The sequence below is a fragment of the Vigna unguiculata genome, chromosome 5, assembly GCF_004118075.2.
Source record: "Vigna unguiculata cultivar IT97K-499-35 chromosome 5, ASM411807v1, whole genome shotgun sequence".
NCBI classification, from domain to species: Eukaryota; Viridiplantae; Streptophyta; class Magnoliopsida; order Fabales; family Fabaceae; genus Vigna; species Vigna unguiculata.
In genome coordinates, this window is record NC_040283.1 from 1,314,754 (window position 1) to 1,337,912 (window position 23,159).

Here is a 23,159-nt window from a genome sequence, read left to right on the forward strand (position 1 = left end):
CTTTTGCATGGTAACCAAAAAAATTTTTAAATTAAAAGCATTTCCAAGAGAAGTAGATTTTACGATCATGTCAAATAGTTGATATACTATTATTATTTTATTATTATATAATGTATATATTTAATAAAAGTTTTGGAAACTGAAACGATAGTATTGTTTAATTAATTTCACCTCAAAAAAATTTTCCTTTTTGATTGTTAACAATGAGGTATCCTTAATGGTATGTGAAAGAAATTCTAGAGGAGAATTTACAATCATTTTTGTTTCCTATTTTTGTTATAATTTTGTTTCATTTCATTATTTCTTATAAAAAAAATAACTTTTCTCTACATTTTTTTGTTATATATTCAAAGACATGGACTTCAAAATTAAAGCATAAAGAAATTGACAAAAAAATGAATAATTATGATTTTAAGCCAACAAATATTTTATGGCGAGATTTTTGGAGAAATTTTGTCTTTGGGTGAAATGTATACATTCAAGCAACACTTAAAGTAGTTCTCGATTTTTTTTTTAAAAAAATTAAATTTATATTAAATTAGGATTGAAAAAATACATTAATAGTTATTTTTTTATGACTTCAAATATTTTTTTTTGACATCAAATAAATTTTTAGAAAATTTAGAATTTCTATCTGTTTCTTTCCTGAAAAACTTAATTTTTATAATATTAGATTCATAAAAACAAATATTCAAATATGATTTTTTTTACGTAAAGAAATCTTTAAGTTAATTATTATATTAAAAATCTTTTTATTTATGATATTCTTTTAGGAAATCAATCTAAGCTTCTACATTAATTTATAATTTCTTTAATATTTTATCATATATATTTATTTTTATTCATGTTTTATTTTTTAATATTCAAATTTTATTGTTACGTTACTATGAGTTTGCAATTTTTATATTATTTTTCGTAAACAAAAGATATTATAAATATATTTCTTTTCTATATAAGATTATTGAATTGCATATTTTAAATAGATTGTATTTACATATATTGTATAAATATAACTTTCCCTCATTTTATATATTTTAAAAAATACATCTAATTAAATCTATGTATTTTTTTATTATAACTTATTGTATAGCTAAAATTAAGGAGGCCAAATTTATTGTTCCATTCGACGTACCCTGTATATAATGACTTTTTAATGCTCAAATCAAATACATACTTAAACATGTAAAATAATCCATCTAAACATTATTAAATTCAAAAAAATTAGGTTTACAATCATTCTTTGTTATTGTTCCGCCGACAATCATTCTATTTATAATAAGACCAATCCTTCTACCACTACTAACATTCATAAAACAAACCAAGAAATCCAAAATCGATTCAAAAAAATAATTATTTTTATGAATTAATGATTGTCCATTGATTTGATACATTTACTCATATGATTCATTACTCTTCTCTTTATGGTAAATATTTGTATTAACTAAGTTGATTTGTTTCCTTTATGGATCACATATTGTATCTATAAATAGAACTCTTCCTATCAATAATAATACACACAGAGATCGGTTGCTCCCTATTCTCCATTCTCTATTATCTATTATTCTCTCTTCTCTCTATTATTCACTTTATTTCATAACAATTATAAAATAAAAAAATAAATATTATAAAGGGGTTACTGAAAACTCAACTGATCAAATCATGAAACCCAGATAAAATCGACTTATCTTATCCGTATTAGTAAGGAGACAAAATTTTAGATTTTTTTTAAACTATAACGTCTGAATGAACACTTCTTCCTCGAAAATATCAAAACACCATACTGATGAATTATATATATATATATATATATATATATATATATATATATATATATATAGATTTGGAAGAAAAAAAAGGTACGAAATAAATGTTTTTCCAAACATAGTAATAATTATATTAAATGTAACTTTAAAAGATGTAAATTTCTATATAATTTATGTTTATAAATTTAGTATAAATTTAGTTCAATATTAATTAGTATATTATATTATTAATAATATAATTCATTATTATATTTAATATTACTATAAAATAATATTATCTATTTTTAATTAATGTTATAAAAAATAATTGCAATTAATTATTTAATTTTTTTCATATTATTAAACGTTTTATTAAATATTCTATTTATAAGTATACATGATTATATATTTAAAGAAAATTATATAAAGAAATTAATTATATTGAAATAATAATAATTATTTGTATTATTATTAGTATTTTATTAAAATTAGTAGTTATTAATTAACTTATATACTTTTTACGGTATCTTTTTTAAATGGATAAATGAATTTATGTAAGTAAAAAGTAAAATTTAGATTTAGTTTAACAAACAAAGTACATCACTTAAACACAAATATCATAATTATTTTCATAAGAAGATTTAATTGTTAAATATTTCTGTGAGTAAAAGTTAAACGAATATTTATACAATTAATATATTTTAATTACTAAAAGGGATAAATATTAACATTAATTAAAGAATATTAGTTAATTTAACTTTTGGATACAAACATTTACATTACTATCTCATCTATAATTTTTATTTTAAAAACTTTGGATATTTGAAAAAGTAGTCATCATTTTTATATAATTTAAATTATACAAGTTTTTTTTACTAAAAATATAAATTAAGACGTATAAATTTAAAAAAAAAAAACCAAGTTATATAGTTTTATTTAATATTTTTAATATATATAATGGTTACGCATGTAATAATACTAAATATAATGAAAATTTTAAATTCTAATTTTAGTGTTTTTATTTAATCATTTATTTAAATTTTATATTTATAATAAAAAAAAATCATTTTAAAATGTCCCGGGTATAAAAACTAGTTGAAGAATATATGCTCTTTGAACCGACTATTAACACTATAAATTACTAGTTAGAAAATCAACTATTTTCATCAAAGCACCAGCATTTTGCAAAAACATACACAAGCCTCTCCTTTCCTTGTCCATAAAACCTACCTTCCGTTTGAGCTCAAGTAGAAGAGAAATATGAGTGTAGAAATCTTGGATGGTGCGACCATAGTGAACTTCCTTCAGGATGAGGAAGCATTCAGTGTGTCAGTAAGTAACCGTTTTGCTCACCTTGACACAGACAATGATGGCCTTCTCTCGTATGCAGAGATGTTGAAGGAGCTACAGAGCCTTAGGGTGTTGGAAACCCACTTCGGTATTGACGTGGAGCCAGACCCAGACGAGCTTGCTCAGATGTATGAATCCTTGTTCGTAAAATTCGATCACAACTTGAATGGCACGATTGATCTTGATGAATTCAAGAATGAAACCAGGCAGATGCTGCTTGCCATGGCTGATGGGTTGGGTTTCGTGCCAAGAAGACAGTATCCTCAAAACAGCTGTTGAAAGGGAGTCCTATAAACTAGCTGCTTGAGTACTACTTTACTCAAGCTTCCCATCAACAAAGTTCTACTAGTGTTGTAACATTTTAATGTTATGTTTGTTGCCATTACTGTTTTCAGTAAACCGTTTTCAAGCTGTTTTGTTTTTTTCTAAATTACTTACGGCAAGAACTATATTGTCTAAATCTGACCCTTTACATGTCCAATAAGGAAAATTTGCGCCTGAGAATGGCAAAATTTAGGACTCTAAATCCAAAAACCCCATTAGAACCATTTACTTTTTTCCATTTCACACCCTAAACTAAACACACATCTTTTACCTCTATTTTATTTCACACTCTAATGGAGGAATTTTAGTTTGTTCTCGAATTAATAGTCAATGGATTATCCGTGCTCTATTCATCAAATTACTGTAAAGTTACAAGAACATATACATCTCAGGAGCCTGAATGAAGGAAAGAATTCCTTCACCAAACAGGTCAAACAGTGATACCAGGACCCGTCCAGAATTAAGCTCGTCTTTCCAAACCTGGGTGAGAGCAGCAGATATCTTCGATGCCTGAGTATCACCCATGTTACTTCTAAGTTCGCCATCTAAAGAAGTCTCATTTTTCATCTGTGCAGAAGATGATGAGCCAATAATTGAATCAATTGAAGAAGCTAGAGTCTCTGCCTCCTCTTGCTTGTGAACGGGTGAGGAATTCATTGGGACCACACCAAGCTCACCGTCGGTAGCAGCTTTTTTCAAAGGTGGCTGCTGTTCCGATTGGTCAGGGTCTGCCTTGCGTTTACCTTAGTAATCAATCATGAAAAGGACTAAGTATACAAAGAAAACAAGGAAAAGTACAAACTATATTTATATTATAATTATAGCATTGATCGTTAAGTCAGCGCCTCCCACTACATCAGTCATTAAGAATTTCTTAACAAAATAACAACCAAGTAACAGATCTGGTGCCTGCTGTGACAGATAATCCCAACTAATATACAGAAGCAGTTAGGAAAAGAAGAGGAAATATTGTAAACAAACAATCCAAAGTGACAATGAGAAAATAGGAAAAGTAAGTTTAGAGGATAATAATATATTCGAACAAAAATTGTCTATTTACCTGATGAAGCAATTCGTTTTAATTTAACAATTCTATTTCTAAATTTCAATTATAATAATCCTCCATACATGAATTTATTTAGTATGTCTACGCTATGTGCCTGTATTATTTAGTAGAGACAATTATGAGCACAATTAACTATTGCTTCAACCCTGCCGCAGTTTGATGCTAATATTGACAAGCAGATCCCTTTCTTTTGTGGGTATTATATATATATATATATATATATATATATATATATATATATATATATATATATATATATATATATATTTGTTTACCTTATATTAAATTAAATGCCCAAACGAAAAAGTGTCTTCCCTCCAAGGCTTAAAAAGATCATACTAGGTATTTCAAGGAAAATACTCACGAGATGAAGAAGTAAGAACTTTTGCATTGGTCTTCAAGACGGCACTAGGAGGAGTTGAAAATGTTGGGAACATCTTTAGTCGATCATATATACACTGACCTGCAGCACGCTGAGTGATAAATTACATACAATCATCAGAACAACAATATTATACTGAGACTGACATTTTTCAGTAGTAAAAGCACCTATTTTATACTATCAAGTGGCTGTATGTGACAGCTTATCTTACCAGCAAGGCTCCATAAATACGCCAAGCTTCATGCCTTTTCATTTCATTTTTCTGTTTCTCAAGAAGCATCTCTGGTTCAAGAAGTCGCATATATGTCTCAAGGTTTGGCAGCAAAAGAAGGCGAACCTATTTCCATAGCAATAATTAACATTAAAAACATATCACAGCGTCATATGTAAGCATATCAAACCAACTTGAGTTAAACAAACAAACATAATACACCATACAAGGTTCCTTTTAAATTAGTTACTTAAACCTTAAAGTTATAAATAAGTAACAATATTGAATTTCTAATGAAATACCATGGTCTTTCCACATTAAACACGGGAACCTAACGATAAGATGATGACAAGCATATATAGTCATTGCATTTGGAAGTTATCATCTTTAAACCACCAATAGTATTTTTCCAAGTGTTGGCCTTTGACCAACTCCACAATCACCAGGAACATGGGAGAGACACATACCACGTTGGGTCCCAGTGCCCCCAACCCCTGAATCGCGCCATAGTGTTGGGTCATTGCCTTCTTAGGATCCAAGAATGCATTAAGCAATGTTTTAGTCAACCGATACTGGAGATTACTATAGACATGTCCAAACCTGCACAAAACATGAAGTTAATGTAAGAAAAATAGCAATGAAATCAATAAAAACCCAGCAAATAAGCCACATTCTTAAAGTCATCAAGCAAAACTAGACTTTCGAGCTTACAATTCAATGACTCAACAGTTTGTACCAAATTCTACGTCTTCAAATTACAATGACCAAGCCAGGAAGTTGTTTGATAAATCAGCAAAAAGGCATAAGCTTTAATACACAACAAATTTGAAGTGTGTCCTTGAACTGGATCTCCAAAAACATAGGTGAATTTGAAAGGAAATAAAATATTCTTTCTCTTTGCTACTATGAAATAAAAGGACGTGAACAAATTGCAACAACCAACGAAAAAATGGGATACCATACTGTACTAGCCAAGCATCGAGGTAGACATGCCAATAAATATAGAAAACTGCTTATTTCCATATATACAAAACAAACAAGGGAAGAGGGATATCTCACCTTTTGCATATTGAGGCAACCAGGTTAGCCGTAAAGTCCCTAAGTTCCCAGTGGTTGTCTGCCAACCTACTGCCCAACCTTTTAGCAACGAGGCAGGTCACAACAGATGGCATCAACTGGTGTAGCTGAAGCATCCACAAATGGAAAGAAAAGAGTTAAGAGAGCATAAAATGGTTCAGGTGAACAAAGCAATAACAAAATGGCCTTTCTGAAAACACGGTGGTGGTTGATCCATGTGGCTAAACCCAACTACATGGAAAAACTTTTCTAGTTATTCACGCTACTTTCACTTCACAACACTCCATAATCATTCAAATAACATATTCTACAAATTATAAAATAAACATTGAAACTACCTTATAAGATAATAAAAGCCATTAAGCACTAGCAAATAATCAACTGGACTACCAACCTAAACCATTGCTATCTGGCCAGAAAAAGACCATACTAAAACAGAACCCAAGCCTGACCTTTGAGGCTGATGCAGCAGCGCACATGGCAGGCCACAAGAAAATACAGCAGTAAGCACATTTTTTTATTTGCTTTCAAATTTTTATGGGACCAACCGACCAAGTGTGTTCGGGCCATCTTTATGGACAAGCAACAAATGGAAAATTAACTTAAATATCTCAGAATACTTTCACAGTTCAATGTAGACAACAGACTACCAAATAGAAAAGGAGGAAACAACCAATATTTATGTAAATATTAATAATACTAGGTTGTTTAAACAAAGATCATACTTCGTCAGCAAGAATATAACAAATATACTAAATCAACAAGAGGTGCACTTACATAAGGTTCAATATGGATGTGAGGGTTTAGCAGAAGGCTACTAACAACTCGCATCAAGGCAAATAGAAGAGGAAAATTATTCAAACCACGTGAAACCTGACAAGAAATAAGAAGCATGCAGTTGTAATGAGCTACAATAAGGTGAAATTTCTATTTTTATCCACTAACACCATAACAGTACAAATATTATTACCTCATCAGCTATAAAGCATGTGAAATAAGGAACTAGTGGATGAAGTCCTGAATCAGTAGCCAAACTTACTAATGCTTCTTTAAAGAGAGCTGAATCAGACTCACTCAAAGTAAGCTCAGCAACTTTGTCAAAATACATCTGCAAGAAACAATAAAACTAACAAAAATGAATCACGAGATGTGAAACAAGATAGCTCATGGTGCCTTAAGAATTTTAATACCTGAAGCTCTCTGGATAATACATGCTTAACAGGCAATTTGATGTCAACTGGAAGGTCATCATCTTTCTGCTCATGCTTTTTGGTATAAGAAGGAGCTGAAATTACTGCAAATAAAATAATAAGTAAATAATCATTCTTAAAAGGGGTATTAGGAGAGTAGAAGTTAGTTAAATTGGAAGAATTTCCAAATAATGATCTCGAAGCATTAAACAGCCAAACAATTCCTGTTTGTTTTGTTTGTATGATGTACATCTCCACAATTATGAGGGCCAAACTATATACATGATTCTATGCAAGCGTGCACACACACACACATATATCTAAATATATCTGAAATCAGTATACTTAACTGGATGTGTATACTTCTTCTAGTTTTCCATTTCTAATTTCTAGTGATTTAGTGTGCACGAAGATACTGATGATTTATCAATAAGGATGTTTTCCACATATTTTAGACCCACAAAGCTGACCACGCTACGGTGACAAAAAAAATCACTTAAATAACATCTACCAATCTAAACACTAACTCGAGTAAAAATTCTTGATATCATGAACAGAGGAAGTCAAAACGACAAGCTAACACGTACAACATCAAAAAAATCATACATACAAGGATTCCTCAATCCATCGAGCTAAATCATACTACCTAGTTTCATGTCAGCCAAAAAATACTGGTAGAACTCAAGGTGAGAGACATACCTTCTACAGGAGCATTTTCTGGAATAGAAGGTTGCACACCTTCAATGGCAAGCCAGTGGCATGTAACTGCAGTATCAAGAGGTGCTCTTGGTAAAGAAGCTTCAATAACCTATGATTAACAGAAGCTATAGTTTTAACGAGGTGATGCACAGGTTGAAATTCAATTGAAGTGAGTCAATGAAAATGATTGAGTACACCTTTACATCTTTTAAATCTACATCCTTGTCGTCAATATAAAACAAGTCCCTGTGTCCAACAGCTCTTTTGAACCGCAAAGGACCACCAGATGCAAATCCATATATTGGCTGTTACAAGGGGGGAAACTCGCGATAATGAGATTGGAGACAAGAACTATGCTTTCTTTTCTCACAAAGAAAAGAAATTCACAAAAATTTTCACAAGGTACTACTAATATGCATCTTCTATCTGGAAATAGCAAGAGCCTGTAGAATCATAATCCTCGCTACTCTCGATGTACAGCCAAATTCTCAGTTCGAATATAAATGAAGTTAGTTATATTATCACAACTTTTGAGTACACTACTGAACAGTTTGAACAATGAAAATCAATTTGCTATAAACTTATCTTTGCACATATCAAAATGCCCATAATAAAGCATTTTTGGCCATAGGTGTAGGACAATTAAAAAATCACACACTTTTTTGTTTTATATATATATATATATGGAATCATAAACCAATAATTGTCTAACATAACCAATATATACGAATAACCACGGAAGATAAAACAGAAACGGAAAACTGATATAGTGCGTGTACTTTTGGGGCTTTGCATTTAAAGATAGCAAAACACATTTGATTCACTTGATTGAAACAAACTAGTTTTAATTCAACGACTCGTGGACGGTTATAAAACTAATAATGAAAAAAAAAAATATTCCTCAACCGAACGAACCGCTCAAACACTTTTTTATTGTCAGTCCAAAATTCAATCATTTAAGACGCATACTTACTTCAACATTCTTCAAGTTCAGAGCAACATCAACATCATCAGCAGTGAGAATGGTTCTCTTAGATGCCGCATGCACTTAATTGCCTCCTGAGATTTGCACAAACAGTGTTAAGAGTTAAGAGTTAAGAGTTAGGAGTTAGGTCCACACAATTCAAGTGTAATCGCTTAAAACTAACGGTACTACAGATCGAAACAGACTCAAAAAAGAGTTTATAACTGCAAAACAAAAAGAACGGAAGAGACCTGCATAATCTGGCGCATACGGTATTCGACATCGGGAGCGACGGCGAGAGCGACATCGGGAGACAAGGTGTTTATCCCAATGCTCTGCGCTATAACTTCGATCGTCTCTTTGGGAACAATGCTCATTTTCAAACGCACGCCACTCCCGGCGCTTCCTTCCTCAAACTGAAAGAGTGTTCGGAAATTGAATGCAAAACGCAAACCCTAACGCACATGGTTTTTCATCATCGCATCAATTCCCCAACTCCTTCGTTACTTTCTCTAACTTCCGGTTCGAATTCGGTTACCTCCGGACGGTGTCGGTGTCCAAATCGCAACACTGGCGCGTGTGGTGCGGTGGGAAGCTCTTTCTCGTGTCAATAGAAGGTGTTTGCAGAAGACAAACGTCCACCATAGACCCTCTCTGATTATTATTAATTTAAAAAATAAAAATTAATTTCTTTGACTTCTATTTTTTTTGTTCTTGTAATATTCTGTTTCTTATTTATATGATAACCTGTTTCAACTATTCATAACTTTATATTTATAATAAATTTCAATTAATATTATTGCTATTGTTTCAACTTATTTAGAAACAAAATGTCTTTGTAGGTATTTTATTTGTTGCTACTTTTTGGTTTGGTGATAAATATTTTATTTTCTAATATATAACATAACATCATAATCATTAACATAAAAAAAAAATCTTCTCACATGTTTAGACTCTCTTCTCTAATATTAAATAGGTTTAATTATGCCTTTGGTCCCCATTTTGGAGTCAAAATCTCAAAATGGTACCCCAAAATTTTAAAAGTCTCAAAATGGTCCCCTTTTTTGTTGAAACGTCTCATGTTTGCCCTTCCCGTTAAGTCAAGGTTGACGCCGTTAGAGGGAGTGCCACGTGTCAGTTCCTCGATTTTTTGAATTTTTTTATTATTTTTTTTTTTTGAATTTTTTTTATTTTTATTTTTATTTTTTGAATTTTTTTTAAAAAAATCAAAAAAAATGTCACGTGTCAAGTTGTCATCGTGCCACGTGGCAGTGACAGTGACACGTATCAGTATTACGCCACGTGTCATTTTGTTAGTCTCAATTTGGTCCCTTTATTTTAATTTGTCTCAATTTAGTCCCAATTTTTGTAAAAATTAGCAATTTTGTCCCCCTTCAAATGGAAACAAAATTTAATTTTATATAAATGTTATACAAATATTTTTATTAAATTTGATATTTGTATTCAAATTGATTTTTTATTATATATTTTTAACATAGCTAAGTTTAGTTAAAATTATGTTTCACATTCAACTTTACTTAAAATTGTTTTAAAATTTTAAATTTATATGTGTTTTATTGTAACATGAACTAGGTAATTTATGAATTTTTTTCTATTAACATTATTTTCTATTAACAACTTTTAAACCATTTTAAATAAAGTTCAATGTAAAATATTAATTAAATGAACTTAATTTGGTTAAAAATATTTACTTGAAATATCAATTTTGATGGAAATATTTGTGTACATTTATACAGAAATTAAATTTGATTTCAATTTGGAGAGGGACAAAATTCCAAATTTTTACAAAAATTGGGACTAAATTGAGACAAATTAAAATAAAGGGACCAAATTGAGACTAAAAAAATGACACGTGGCGTAATACTGACACGTGTCACTGTCACTGCCACGTGGCACGATGACAGCTTGACACGTGGCAATTTTTTTAATTTTTTAAAAAAAAATTAAAATAAAAAATAAAAAAAAAATTCAAAAAAAAATTAATAAAAAAATTCAAAAAATCGAGGAACTGACACGTGGCACTCCCTCTAACGGCGTCAACGTTGACTTAACGGCAAGGACAAACGTGAGACGTTTCAACAAAAAAGGGGACCATTTTGAGACTTTTAAAATTTTGGGTACCATTTTGAGATTTTGACTCCAAAATGGGGACCAAAGGCATAATTAAACTTATTAAATAAGTTGTTGTTGATGTTAAAATCACCATGACTCAAGTCAATGTTCAATCCTTACTTCATATATATATATATATATATATATATATATATAATGTCTTAGAATGCATATAATGTATTATCAAATAAATATATAAAATGTATTAAACAAGAAAAACCATTCTATTGAGAAAAATAAAGAGAAAAATAAAAACAAGTACAATTTTGCTTCATATGTTGGGAAGTGAAAGTACATAATTAACAGAGATAAACATGGTTGGAACTAATACATTGAATTGAACTAATTATTAAGTTGAGAAGGGAACAATAAGAAAGAGTTACAAACTATATACGATTTCATTCTTGAACGAAAACTCATTTTGAAATTTATCTCATCTATTCCATCGTGGTCTAAAGATTTTGAATCAAAATATATATTTCAAGAAATGACAAATTTTTCATTCTATCAATGATCGAATACAATCTAATGAATGATAAGGAATTAATTGATTTTTCTTTTGATTCCTTGAGATAAGTAGCCTTTTTAATTTAACTATTTTCTCAATTTGACTATTTTTTTAAAATTTAATAATTTTTAAATTAAAATGATGATTTATAATAAAAAAATTACTTATAAAATAACTAATAATTATATAATAAAATTATGGACATTATTTACATATATTTTTATAATTATAATAACATTGTTATTTTTGTTTATTATAAAAAAAAAACACATATGTTTCTCTTAGTATTAGACAGAAATAATAAATTCTTTTAATGTAGATTGTTTATGCCGTTAAACTTGGTGACGTATACATATACTATTTTACATATTTTATATGTTATTTTAATATATATATATATATATATATATAGATTTTTATTATTTATTGAAATATAATAAATTGAAACAGTTTTGTGGTATAATATTTTGATTTGTTATTTTAAAAATTGAAAAATACATATCTCTTAAAAAATATTATTTAATATTTTTATGATTTCAGAAGAAATGAGATAATATTTGAACAATAAACAGAAAAGAGAAAGTTAGTAAAAAGTCCTTCGGATACACTTGCAATATTAAAAAATAACTATTATTAAATGACAAGTGAATACATATGTCCACATATAAATAATGATCGCCAGGACAATGAATCATATCATAATTAATATTAGAATAACCTGATTAAAATGCGAAGAATTGCGACTTTTTCTCCACATTTGATGAAACTATCGTTTGCAGTTTTTAATAAATTTTAAATCATATAAATAAATGTGTTAAAAATGCATTAAATAACGGTTAACACTTTTTTCCAATAAATATCAACCAATGAGTTATTGAAAATAAATAGTAAATATGTAAATCACATTTCCTAGTCTAAAAATTTACTCACGATCAGTTTCACTAATTTAACTCAATTCTTACGTATTCTTCAACAAAACTGTAATAAAACACAAATATTTTGTCTCTATTCGTTGTAACATTTAGTTTATACATGATAATTATTTGGTATTCAAAATTAATCTTTAATCTAACTATTTATTATAAAAGTGAAAAAGTCATATATATTTATATAATTAGATAATAATACAAAATGGTTTAGATTTTATTCTAATTAAATTCATAATAATTATTGTACTGAACATAATAAATAGAAAATAAAAATATTTTTAAATAATTTGTATTCATTACGTATATTAATCACCAACCTTAATAATTAAGAAAACTGTTATAATTTAATCACATGTGTCATTTGCATATTTCTGTTATGAATTGGAATTTTAATTGTGTGTCAGAAGAAGTTGGGTCGACAGGAGGTGTTGACTTTACATAGTTATTTACATATAGTTAGTTATTGTTACATAGTTAGTTATTGTTACATAGTTAGTTATTTGCATATCTCTAACAGAATCTTTACCTAGTTAGTTTTTTTTTTTTTTTTTCTGAAAAAGATGGGTGGTCATGTTTTTTGCATCATGGTCATTTTTTAAAATTCCTGACGTATACTCTGTTTTCATGTCATGTTTTTTCGTCTTAGGACTAACCGTGGGTGGCACGGGAGGGGAATTGTGTAACTTTCCCCACTCCTATATAAACCTTGATCACTTTGCCGGTAGAGAGAGACGAGAAAACACTCTGGAAACAAGAGACAAAAGCTTAAGGAAGAAGACAGAAATTAAAAGCTGATTCGAAGGTTCCTATTCTTTACTTTATTTCGGAGTCTCTTGTCGTTTGTTTGTTTCGTTTCTTATCTACTGCACCATCTCTATGGCTGAGTGCTCCGGCTCCGAGCAGCGTCATCGGCGGCAGCCTTCACCGTAGTGGAGATGCGGTCATGGATAAGGCTAGGCTTAGTGTTTTTTTTTTTTTGGTTTGGCGATTTAGAGAAAGAAAAAGGAAACCGCCGACAAGGTTACGGCGACGGGTTAACGGACGATAATCGGCGATAACGCCGCCGTCGATAGCTCTGTTTGGGCCGAGTAGTGTCGCGGTGAGTGGTGGACTCTCTCGCGAAGAAGAATCTGAATAGGCAAATTGATTTCAGGGTATATCCTACCACTAGGGTGTAGTCTTTGCAACTCATCGTATCAGGTCGTTTAATCACAAGAATTATTTTCTGTCTAACTAAAATTTGCTGCAATAGATAACTGCTAGCTGTGACTCTTGAATTATAGATAATAGTTGGTTAGTTTATGATTAAGTATAAATTAACTGACAAAAAAATTAATCATGTTATGTTTATATATTTAACACTGTTGCTTTTCGGGAAGCACCCTTATAAGTCTTTTCGCAAATGTTTGGCTTATTAAGATCACATGTTTTGTAGAACAGATAATTCCTTTTTTATCTCTAAATAATTATTGACAATTTTATTGATTGTGTAGCAAAAAGAATTTAAGATGTATGTTTAGAAAAAAGTATTTCATAGTTTAATAACTTTAAGTTATGCCTGTAATTATGTCCTGTCCTGTCCATTTATTGCGAAGCTTTTGTAATTATTTTTAATTTTTTTCATTAAATAACAAAATTCAAATGCCTTTGTCGTGGGCCAGGAGGCACTTGGTCCTGATATTGAAGAAAAGCATAATTATCCTATTAGTTACTAAATTCTGATTATATTATACCCGCGTGCATCCATCCCTGAGGCATAAATTCGAGATTGTGTTTTCTTAATATACATGTTATTTTTACGGGGAAAAAAAAGTTATGGAAGTGTACTGTTTCGGTGATTTTCATATTATAATTAACAAAGTGAGAAAACCCATCCTCATATTCATCCATATTTCTCATGTTCTTCCCTATCTCAGGATCTTCATTCACATACAGAAGAATGGCCACCAAAGAAAATAATGAATTGGTAATAGGGATCGACCTTGGCACGACGTATTCCTGTGTTGCAGTATGGCGGCACGAACATAATAGAGTGGACATTATCCCTAATGATCAAGGCAACAACACCACCCCTTCGTGTGTTGCTTTTACGAATTATGAAAGGTTGATAGGAGATGCTGCTGCAGATCAAGCTCCCATCAATCCAGAGAACACCATCTTCGGTATGTTTCTACTTCTAAACCATTAACTTTTTTTTTTCCTTTATATGTTTTTTCTGTAAACTTGTAGCAAGAAAAATAGATTACCAAAATATTATTTGTAACTTTTTGCAGATGTTAAGAGGTTGATGGGTAGGAAATACACTGACTCATTGGTTCAGGAAGACAAAATGATGTGGCCATTTAAGGTGGTTGCTGGTGTGGATGACAAACCAATGGTTGTTGTCAAATATAAGGGTGAGGAAAAGAAGTTTTATGCAGAGGAAATATCATCGATGATACTGTCAAAGATGCAGACCATTGCTGAGGCATACATGGGAAAGCCTGTGAAGAATGCGGTGGTTACGGTACCTGCATATTTCAACGACTCTCAGCGCAAAGCTACTATTGATGCTGGTGTTATTATCGGTCTGAATATTGTTCGGATAATCAATGAACCAACTGCTGCAGCCATCGCATATGCTCTTGACAAGAGAAATGATTGTATTGGAGAAAGAAATATTTTGGTATTTGACTTTGGAGGAGGTACATTCGATGTATCTCTCCTGACCATTGAGGGTAAAGTCTTTCGAGTTAAGGGGACTGCAGGAAATTCTCACTTGGGTGGGGAAGACATCAATAATAGGATGATGAAATACTTTGTGGAGGAATTGAGAACAAAAAATAGAGTCGAAATAAGTGGAAATTCACGAGCCCTGAGGAGGTTAAAGAGTGCTTGCGAGAGAGCAAAGAGGCATCTCTCATATGCCATTAAAACAGACATTGAGGTAGATGGTTTAGTTAGAGGATTTGATTGGCATGCTTCAATCACTCGAGCCAAATTTGAAAAAATTAATATCGATCTCTTTGAAGAGTGTGTGAAGACAGTAGAGGAGTGTCTTAGGGATGCTAAAATGAATAAAAGCCGTGTGCATGATGTTGTTCTGGTGGGTGGTTCTTCCAGGATTCCGAAAGTGCAGCAGCTGCTGCAAGACTTTTTCAATGGGAAGAATCTTTGCAAGAGTATAAATGCTGATGAAGCTGTCGCTTATGGTGCAGCTATACAAGCTGCAATGTTAAGTGAAGGTATTAGCAATGTTCCACCATTGGTATTAAAAGATGTTACTCCGTTTTCCCTTGGCGTATCAACAAAGGGAGATATCATGAGTGTACTCATCCCGAGGAACAATACTATTCCTGTAACGAAGAAACGGAGTTATTGGACATGCACAGATGGCCAATTGTCAATCAAGATTAAGGTTTATGAGGGCGAGAGAGCAAAGGCAAGTGGTAATAATTTGTTGGGATCTTTTTCTATTTCTATTTTTCCTCCAGCTCTCCGAGGCCATCCTTTTGATATAACTTTTGCCTTAAATGAAAATGGCATTTTATCTGTTTCTGCTGAGGATAAAGCAACCGGCAATGAGAAAAAAATTACGATAACCAATGATAAAGGAAGGCTTTCATCTGCAGAAATTGATAGAATGATTCAAGAAGCACGACAGTACAAGTCTGAAGATGAAAAGTTTATTAGGAAGGCGAATGCATTAAATGATTTAGATCGTCGTGTTTACAGGATCAGAAGTGCTTTGAACGAAGAGAAAATCAACTCGAAGTTGAGCTCAAAAGAAAAGCAAGATATCAATCTTACAATTTGTAGAGCCACCGAAATGCTTGATTGTCTGAACCAGCAAGATATAGGTGCTATTGGAGAATGTCTGAAAGAACTTAAAACAATCTTGGATCGAATTATGGCCTTGTAGAAGGTTTGGTAGTTGTTTTCAGATGATGTTTTGTGTCACTGATTTTTCAGACTTTTATGTTTTGGCTGGTATCAGCAATAACTAGCAGAATCTACTGGCTGACTGAACTATTGATTTTGCTTCAAATGTTCTGAAAAATCTCGTAGTTTGATATTTTTACTATTACGCTGATGTAATTGTTTGTAATTTTACTTTTCTAGTCAATGTTCTCTTTGTGTGTCATCTCTGACATTCCAATAGTTATGTTGGAAATACTACATCAATTACACAGGATCAATTTTAACAATTTCTACTTTTTAGGATTGTAATTTGAATAATGTATGGTGGTATATTAACTTCGACAAATATTCTTTTTATTTTTGAAACATTGAAATCTAGAATAAATTTTATACAGATTTTGTAAAAGTCACTCAGCATGTTTGGGAAGTTTTAGCCGATGCTTCTTGTAGGAACTTTTGTTTTGTTTATGGTAATGAAGATGTCTTTTCGTGGTTCGGTGTCATTCTTCCCATCACAATCTGCTGATGTCTTGTCACCTTTGTTAAATTGCTTGCAAGCCATGTTCCTTAGTGAATCTTTTAAGAGATTTGATGTCAATTTTGTGGGTGGTAACCCATCCCATCTATACTATGTATGAAGATGAATAGAGGTTATTACATGCGAGAGGAAAGGGTATATTCATGTTACAGTCAGTTCTTTGTTTGTCTGGCGTTGTGAGCTATAACAATTTATTGCTTTAGGTATATGCATGCATGTGGCATATATGATAGTTAGTCCCAGAAGTTTGATCCAAAAAAACCATCATTTTTTTTCACGAAAATGTAAAACGTTGATACATTGGCTTCTTAAACTAAGAAAGCTTTATTTTACTAACCCATACTGGGTTTTCAATCTCTTCTATATTCTGAACTAGAGATTTTCTTTTGAAATTGAAGAGCACAAAAGCTAAACTTGATTGTAGCACATAAAAACCCTCTATAAGGTTGTTCTGTTAAATTGTTGCAGATCCCCAATGGTTGAATTAGAAACGAACGTTATCCAACTTCATAGCAAAATACAATAACCACAAAAGTTCGATCAAGAGTATATTATCGGACAAAGATACGTAGAAGGTGAACTCAAATTGATTCAAGAACCATATCAAAGTTGATTTTGGTAACAATTGAGGGGAAAAACTAATTTGATCATGATCCCGAGGCTATACTGCCAAGGCATGCATCTGGAAAATGAAATTACATTGTCAAAAAATTATTGAAGATCCATCTCCAAGTTACAGTATAACAAAAAGTATAAATATCAAAGCCTCGGTACAACCAGTAAGGAAACCACTTTTGCGTACCTCTTGGCAATAAAATAAAAAGGTTTGAGCATATGCATATATTGAAATTTAGCTAAGCTGACACTTTGTGAGGAAGCAAAAAACAAAATGTCAAAACTCAAGCAAATGCACGAAGTCACCTTCCTTCCACCCTTATGTGGATAAAGTAAATGAAATGCATCATCATGATGTGCAAAGGGTTTTTCAGTAAGGGAAATCAATTGGTTCCTGTTGAAGGGCTTTCTCAGCAATCTCGGTCTGTTCCTTCTGGTGAATCTTGAGAAAACCAGTGGCTGTGGCTGCAGATGGAGCACGACCAATATATTTCACATCATCATAACCTCCTCTATTCACAGCTTTCATTGAAGATATAAGTCGGGGCAAAACGTAAGTGTATCTTGACACCAAACAACTTCAGCATCTATAATCAAAACAGAGAATATATGATTTAGTCACAAATAATAACGAGTCTAACAAAATCAAATCTTTCTAAAAGGGTGGAAAAACAGATATATCCCCCTATTGCAAAATGGTTAGGCCTACTTAACAATAAAATGTAAAATTATCTCTCTCTGGGTGAAACTATTTAGTAAAAGACTCGTCATTAAAATTAGGAAATTTAAACAGTAAGAAGCACAAGCAACAAAATTAGGTCCCAGACAAAATACAAATGATACCCAATTCAGGCCTTCAATATGAGAAATAAAAAATAATAATAATTTGAAGGAAAAATTTTCTACTTCTACAAATACATACTTGGATATCGTTTAAGCTCTCGTTGGACAAGGTCGTAAGGGAAAGGACTGTTCCACCCTACATATTGCAACATCCTTTGCTTCAACCTGAGTTCTGTGTTCATCAAGTTCATAGTAAACCTGCAAGGGATAGTTGCATTGCACTCTATAATTTCAAACAGCATGTTTAAAAAACAACGAATCCTACACATTTGAATGTAATAGAAGTACGTAACGGTCGTCTGCCAAACTATGTTGAAATTGAAAGGACAGATTTTGAGTAGACAGACAAATAAAACGTCCAAATATAACATCTTGTCAACTTTTAAGAATATTAACGTTGTTGGTTAATATAATGTCTAATATTAATGTACTGTTATTAAATAATTAATTTTAACATCAACTTAAATTTAGTAATTATATGTTCATTTTTTAAACCAGGATTCTTGATAATTATTTCGAGATTAGATGTTGGCACATCAATGAGCTGTGAAAGATATCAACTTGACTCACCAGTTAGACTATAATCTTGAGCTAAGTTAACTTACTAATTAGGTTTTTTTATAGTTAGTTAGAAAATGTTGAATCCGGTTTCACCAGCTAGAAATAGATAAATTGACTTACTAAATTTATAGAAGTATAGTGGGTATATATTTTAATACTTATGTAATATTAAGAGTTTTAATATTTTTATTGTATTTTTTAATATGAAATGTGGTGATTTGTAAATGAGATTATAACCTACTTATAACTTGGCTTAAACTTATTTAGTTAAGTAAATAAGTTGAATTTCAATTTATAATTAAAAAATAATAATTTTTTTAATCCAACTTCACTCAAATTCATAATGAAATATTAGATCGTTTAAGGGTGTTTTTCATCCGTTTAGATATCTTAGCTCTTCAAACCTTATAATCCAATATTTTCTGTCATATTAAAGATTAATTCATGATAAATAGGAATAAAACATTTATTACAAAATAAAATTAAAGTTAATAAATCGATCATAATAATTTGTAGGGAAAAATGTATTTTTGTATCTAAACCATTTATATATTGTTAATTTTTATTTTTTTGGTTTCAAAACTTAAATTAATGAATAAGTAATGATTTTAGTCACTTCTTGCATTTAAACTAATATTCAGTAGTACATTTTTTATCATAAAGTTTAGAGAAAAGCTATATATATTAATGTATTTTTAAAGTTTCACAACTAATTGATAATTTAAAAGATATGGATGAAAAAGAAAAGAAAATAATATATATAACTTTGTCAATGTGTTTTTATTTGTTGATTTTGGAGTATGCAAAATGAGTTTATTAAATGCATTAAGTAAATAAATATTCAACTTAACTTTGTTCTCTCCCTTTATCAAGTTAATGTATAAGAAAACTATCATGTTATGATGATAAACTGATATTAAATTGGCTTTACAACTAATTATATCTAATATTATAATTGTTTAAGAGAAAAAAATATAAATATAATGATTGAGGAGCAAGAGAGTTATTGTGACTTCATGTTAATAATTCAAAATAATTATATAGTTTATATGAAAGGTGTGACGAAGAATTTTGAAATGAAATACTGTCTTAATTTTAGACAATATATAGAATGATAAAAGTTTCATAACTCAAATGAAATATGTTAATAATACTGATTAAGCCAAATAATGTCAATCTCCACAATAGTTTAAGTATTTGAAGTAAGATTGCTTAAAATATTTACAGAAAAAGCCATGTATAATCTTTACATCAATTCAAGTATTTAAAGTAAGATTGCTTAAAGATTCATAAAAATAAAAATAAAAACATATATGTTTCCTTTCAAAGGAGTTAAAAGAATTTTGTGACTTCAAATATATTTTTCTCTCGACAACTAGACATAACACCAAAATAATAATAATAATAGAAGTAATACATCATGTTCCCACAAATGAAAACAATTTTTGTAAAAATGTATAGTATGTCATATACACAGTATATATTGATATTCAATTTGACATAAGTTATAAAATAAAATTTAATGAAAAATACTGATAAATATATATAGTCCAAAAGATAGAATATTTGATTAGAGTTGAATATGTTGGAAGCAAAGGTCCCACCGAAATTAAAGGTATTAAAAAATATAGTATTTGCAAAAGTTAATAAAGAAATGTTAGAAGAAGACATGTTAGGGACAAAGAATGGTGGAAAATGGTGGACAAGACATGTAGTTTCCGTGGCAGAATACAGATGGTGGCTAAGGGGAAAGGGGGGACTCTTTGCTTTACTTATTCAGATAATTCCAATAAAGGATAACACCAAAAGCTACACCCATTTTCAGATTTACATAATCAATGCAAAAATATTTATATTTATTTATTTATTTATTTCATTGTTCTTTGATGGATGATGATGATGCTAGGACAGCCCCACAACCATGCATGGACAAGGACATGGAAGATGGAACACATGCGCATTTTGCATCAAATCTTTATTTTTATTTTGAGATAAGATCGTGACTTGATTCCATAGATACATGTATATACATTATCACTACCTATACTTTTGAATTTCTAAGTACAATTTGCAAATAACGAATCAAAACTATAACTTTCATTTTCAGAAAAGAAAAAAAATGCCAACCTACTATCCTCTAAGCTATGATACATTCAATTGAAATTAATAAAAAATAATAGCATTTTAAATAAGAAGATAAAAAACCAATTTAATTAAAGATTTGAGGTGTGAGAGAGAAGTTAAGTTACACTATACTCCACAAGATTTGCCTCCATATCTTTATGAGAATCTTCCATACATAGTCAACCTCCTTTTGCTTTTTCATTTATCTTTGTAACAAAGTTTGTTTTTCTCATTTAACAAAATATTCCATATTTTCATCATCATCGTTATAATATTGCAGTAATATCATTGTATAAGTTATTGTAAATCGTTAAATAGTTTTTATCTAATTACTCTAATTGTTGGTATTCATTTAATGGCTGAAAACACAAAATGCATTGATCTTGGTATGTGAGATGGCATGTTGAAACTGTTGTGATAGAGTGTGACTTGAGAAAGTGAAGGGAAGTGTGTTATGGACACACTCTACTTTACATATTTAAAATTTTCATTAATAACTTTAAATATATTTTTGGTTTCTTAACTTTCGGTAAATATTGTAATTAGTCAATTTCGAAACTTTTGACCAATTTAGTCATTCATCTTTCGAAATACGTGAATTTAGTTCTTTTAATCAAATTTTGTTAAGTTTATTTGACATTTCAAGCATGTTTTATAATAATATTTGACTTAACATTAAAGCAAAAATGTGTCAAACAGTATAAACAACTCAAATACAATCCTAAAATATATATGAAACATCAAATAAATCTAACAAAATTTGATTAAAAGTACTAAATTCACATATTTTGAAAGATGAATGGCTAAATTGGTTTGAAGTTTCAAAATGAACTAATTTCAAAATTCCCTGAAAGCTAAGGGATCAAAAAGATATTTAACCCTAATTTTAATTATAGTTTATTAAAAGCTATCTTAATTTGAGTTTATGGTTAAATGTTGGGTAACCTAGTATTTAATGATGGGTTAGAGAAGAATAGGCCCAAAAACTATTCTCTAAGTGGGCTCTAACTCAACATTTCTGGATTGCAGGACCTTGGGTCCCTTGCTGTGGGGTTCTCTTAGGTCTTTGCTCCTTTCATTATTCAACACCCACTAAGATATTAAAGACTGTTACAAAATGTTTGTCTATAATAATTCTTAAACTATACACTTAGTTAAAAATGATTGATAATTATTTTTTGTCTAATACTTTTCTATAAAATATTAAATAAAAATAAAATCTTAATATTAGTGATTAACTAATAATATTTATCTTTTATACAAGGTAATTAATAATTAATATTTAATTGTTAAAACTAGGACTTTCAAAGTGACCCAAAGTTCATCACTTAACTTAGTTCGAGCATAATTAAATTAAAAAAAAAATAGTAAATTTTGGTATAGGTGGATTCAATCCAACTCAGCAATCTCGATAGAAAAAAATACGTAAAATACTTTAACGCAATTTAACAATAATTTTACACAATATTTATTTATTTATTTGTGATTTCTTTATAGCTCTCATTCTTTCTCACAATAATGTGAAGATTTTTTTCGTGTAATTTGAAATTTGATTTCAGTTTTGAAATAAAGAAAAGAGCGGGAAAGAAAAAAAATAAGTAAAAGATCATAGTTATTTTAAAACCCACTAATCTAAGGTCCGATTGAACCAATTTTTTTTTTTTTAAATTGACTAATAAAGGCATTTTATTGATAAATTAAATCGAACTAAATTGAATTGCATAATTTTAAGGCTCCATTAAAACATAATTAATTTGTGTTCAAATAAATAATTTTTAAATTTTATTAAGTGATTTTTCTAATAGCTTTTTTTTTTTAAAATTTTTGAACAAAGTTCTTTTCATACTACATATAAAGCACTTGTAAATCAATAAAGATTTGGAAACTCCCTATAACCATCCGTAATTTTTCTAGGTTACACTTAAAATTCTAACAAATTTTCTCTGTTTTAATAAAATTAATATCAAAATAAATATTGGAAAAATAGACACCTGTCATAGCGC

At 30.0% G+C, this 23,159-nt stretch overlaps 3 protein-coding genes across 4 annotated transcripts; 2 read left to right on the forward strand and 1 right to left on the reverse strand.

Annotated features, from left to right (window-relative positions):
• Positions 1–2,925: 2,925 nt before the first annotated feature.
• LOC114182944 lies at positions 2,926–3,774 on the forward strand. Its single transcript, XM_028069756.1, has one exon. The coding sequence runs from the start codon at positions 3,003–3,005 to the stop codon at positions 3,369–3,371; it is 369 nt and encodes a 122-aa protein (XP_027925557.1). The 5' UTR covers positions 2,926–3,002; the 3' UTR covers positions 3,372–3,774.
• LOC114182943 (transcription initiation factor TFIID subunit 6-like) lies at positions 3,654–9,652 on the reverse strand. Its single transcript, XM_028069755.1, is given in 13 exon segments — positions 3,654–4,159; positions 4,847–4,955; positions 5,076–5,201; positions 5,543–5,675; positions 6,135–6,259; positions 6,930–7,025; positions 7,123–7,260; positions 7,343–7,446; positions 8,042–8,150; positions 8,239–8,346; positions 9,015–9,076; positions 9,079–9,100; positions 9,257–9,652. Coding segments are annotated over 13 exon segments (1,632 nt in total). The 5' UTR covers positions 9,383–9,652; the 3' UTR covers positions 3,654–3,785.
• Positions 9,653–13,222: 3,570 nt separating this feature from the next.
• On the forward strand, positions 13,223–16,641 carry LOC114183522 (probable mediator of RNA polymerase II transcription subunit 37c). 2 transcript variants are annotated; one of them, XM_028070566.1, is made up of 3 exons: positions 13,223–13,377; positions 14,492–14,737; positions 14,849–16,641. In XM_028070566.1, exons 2-3 carry the CDS (start codon positions 14,515–14,517, stop codon positions 16,474–16,476), a joined length of 1,851 nt encoding a protein of 616 aa, XP_027926367.1. In that variant the 5' UTR covers positions 13,223–13,377; positions 14,492–14,514; the 3' UTR covers positions 16,477–16,641. The 2 variants fall into 2 exon arrangements, with proteins under 2 accessions (XP_027926367.1, XP_027926368.1); XM_028070567.1 differs by lacking the exon at positions 13,223–13,377 and adding an exon at positions 13,384–13,775.
• Positions 16,642–23,159: the final 6,518 nt, after the last annotated feature.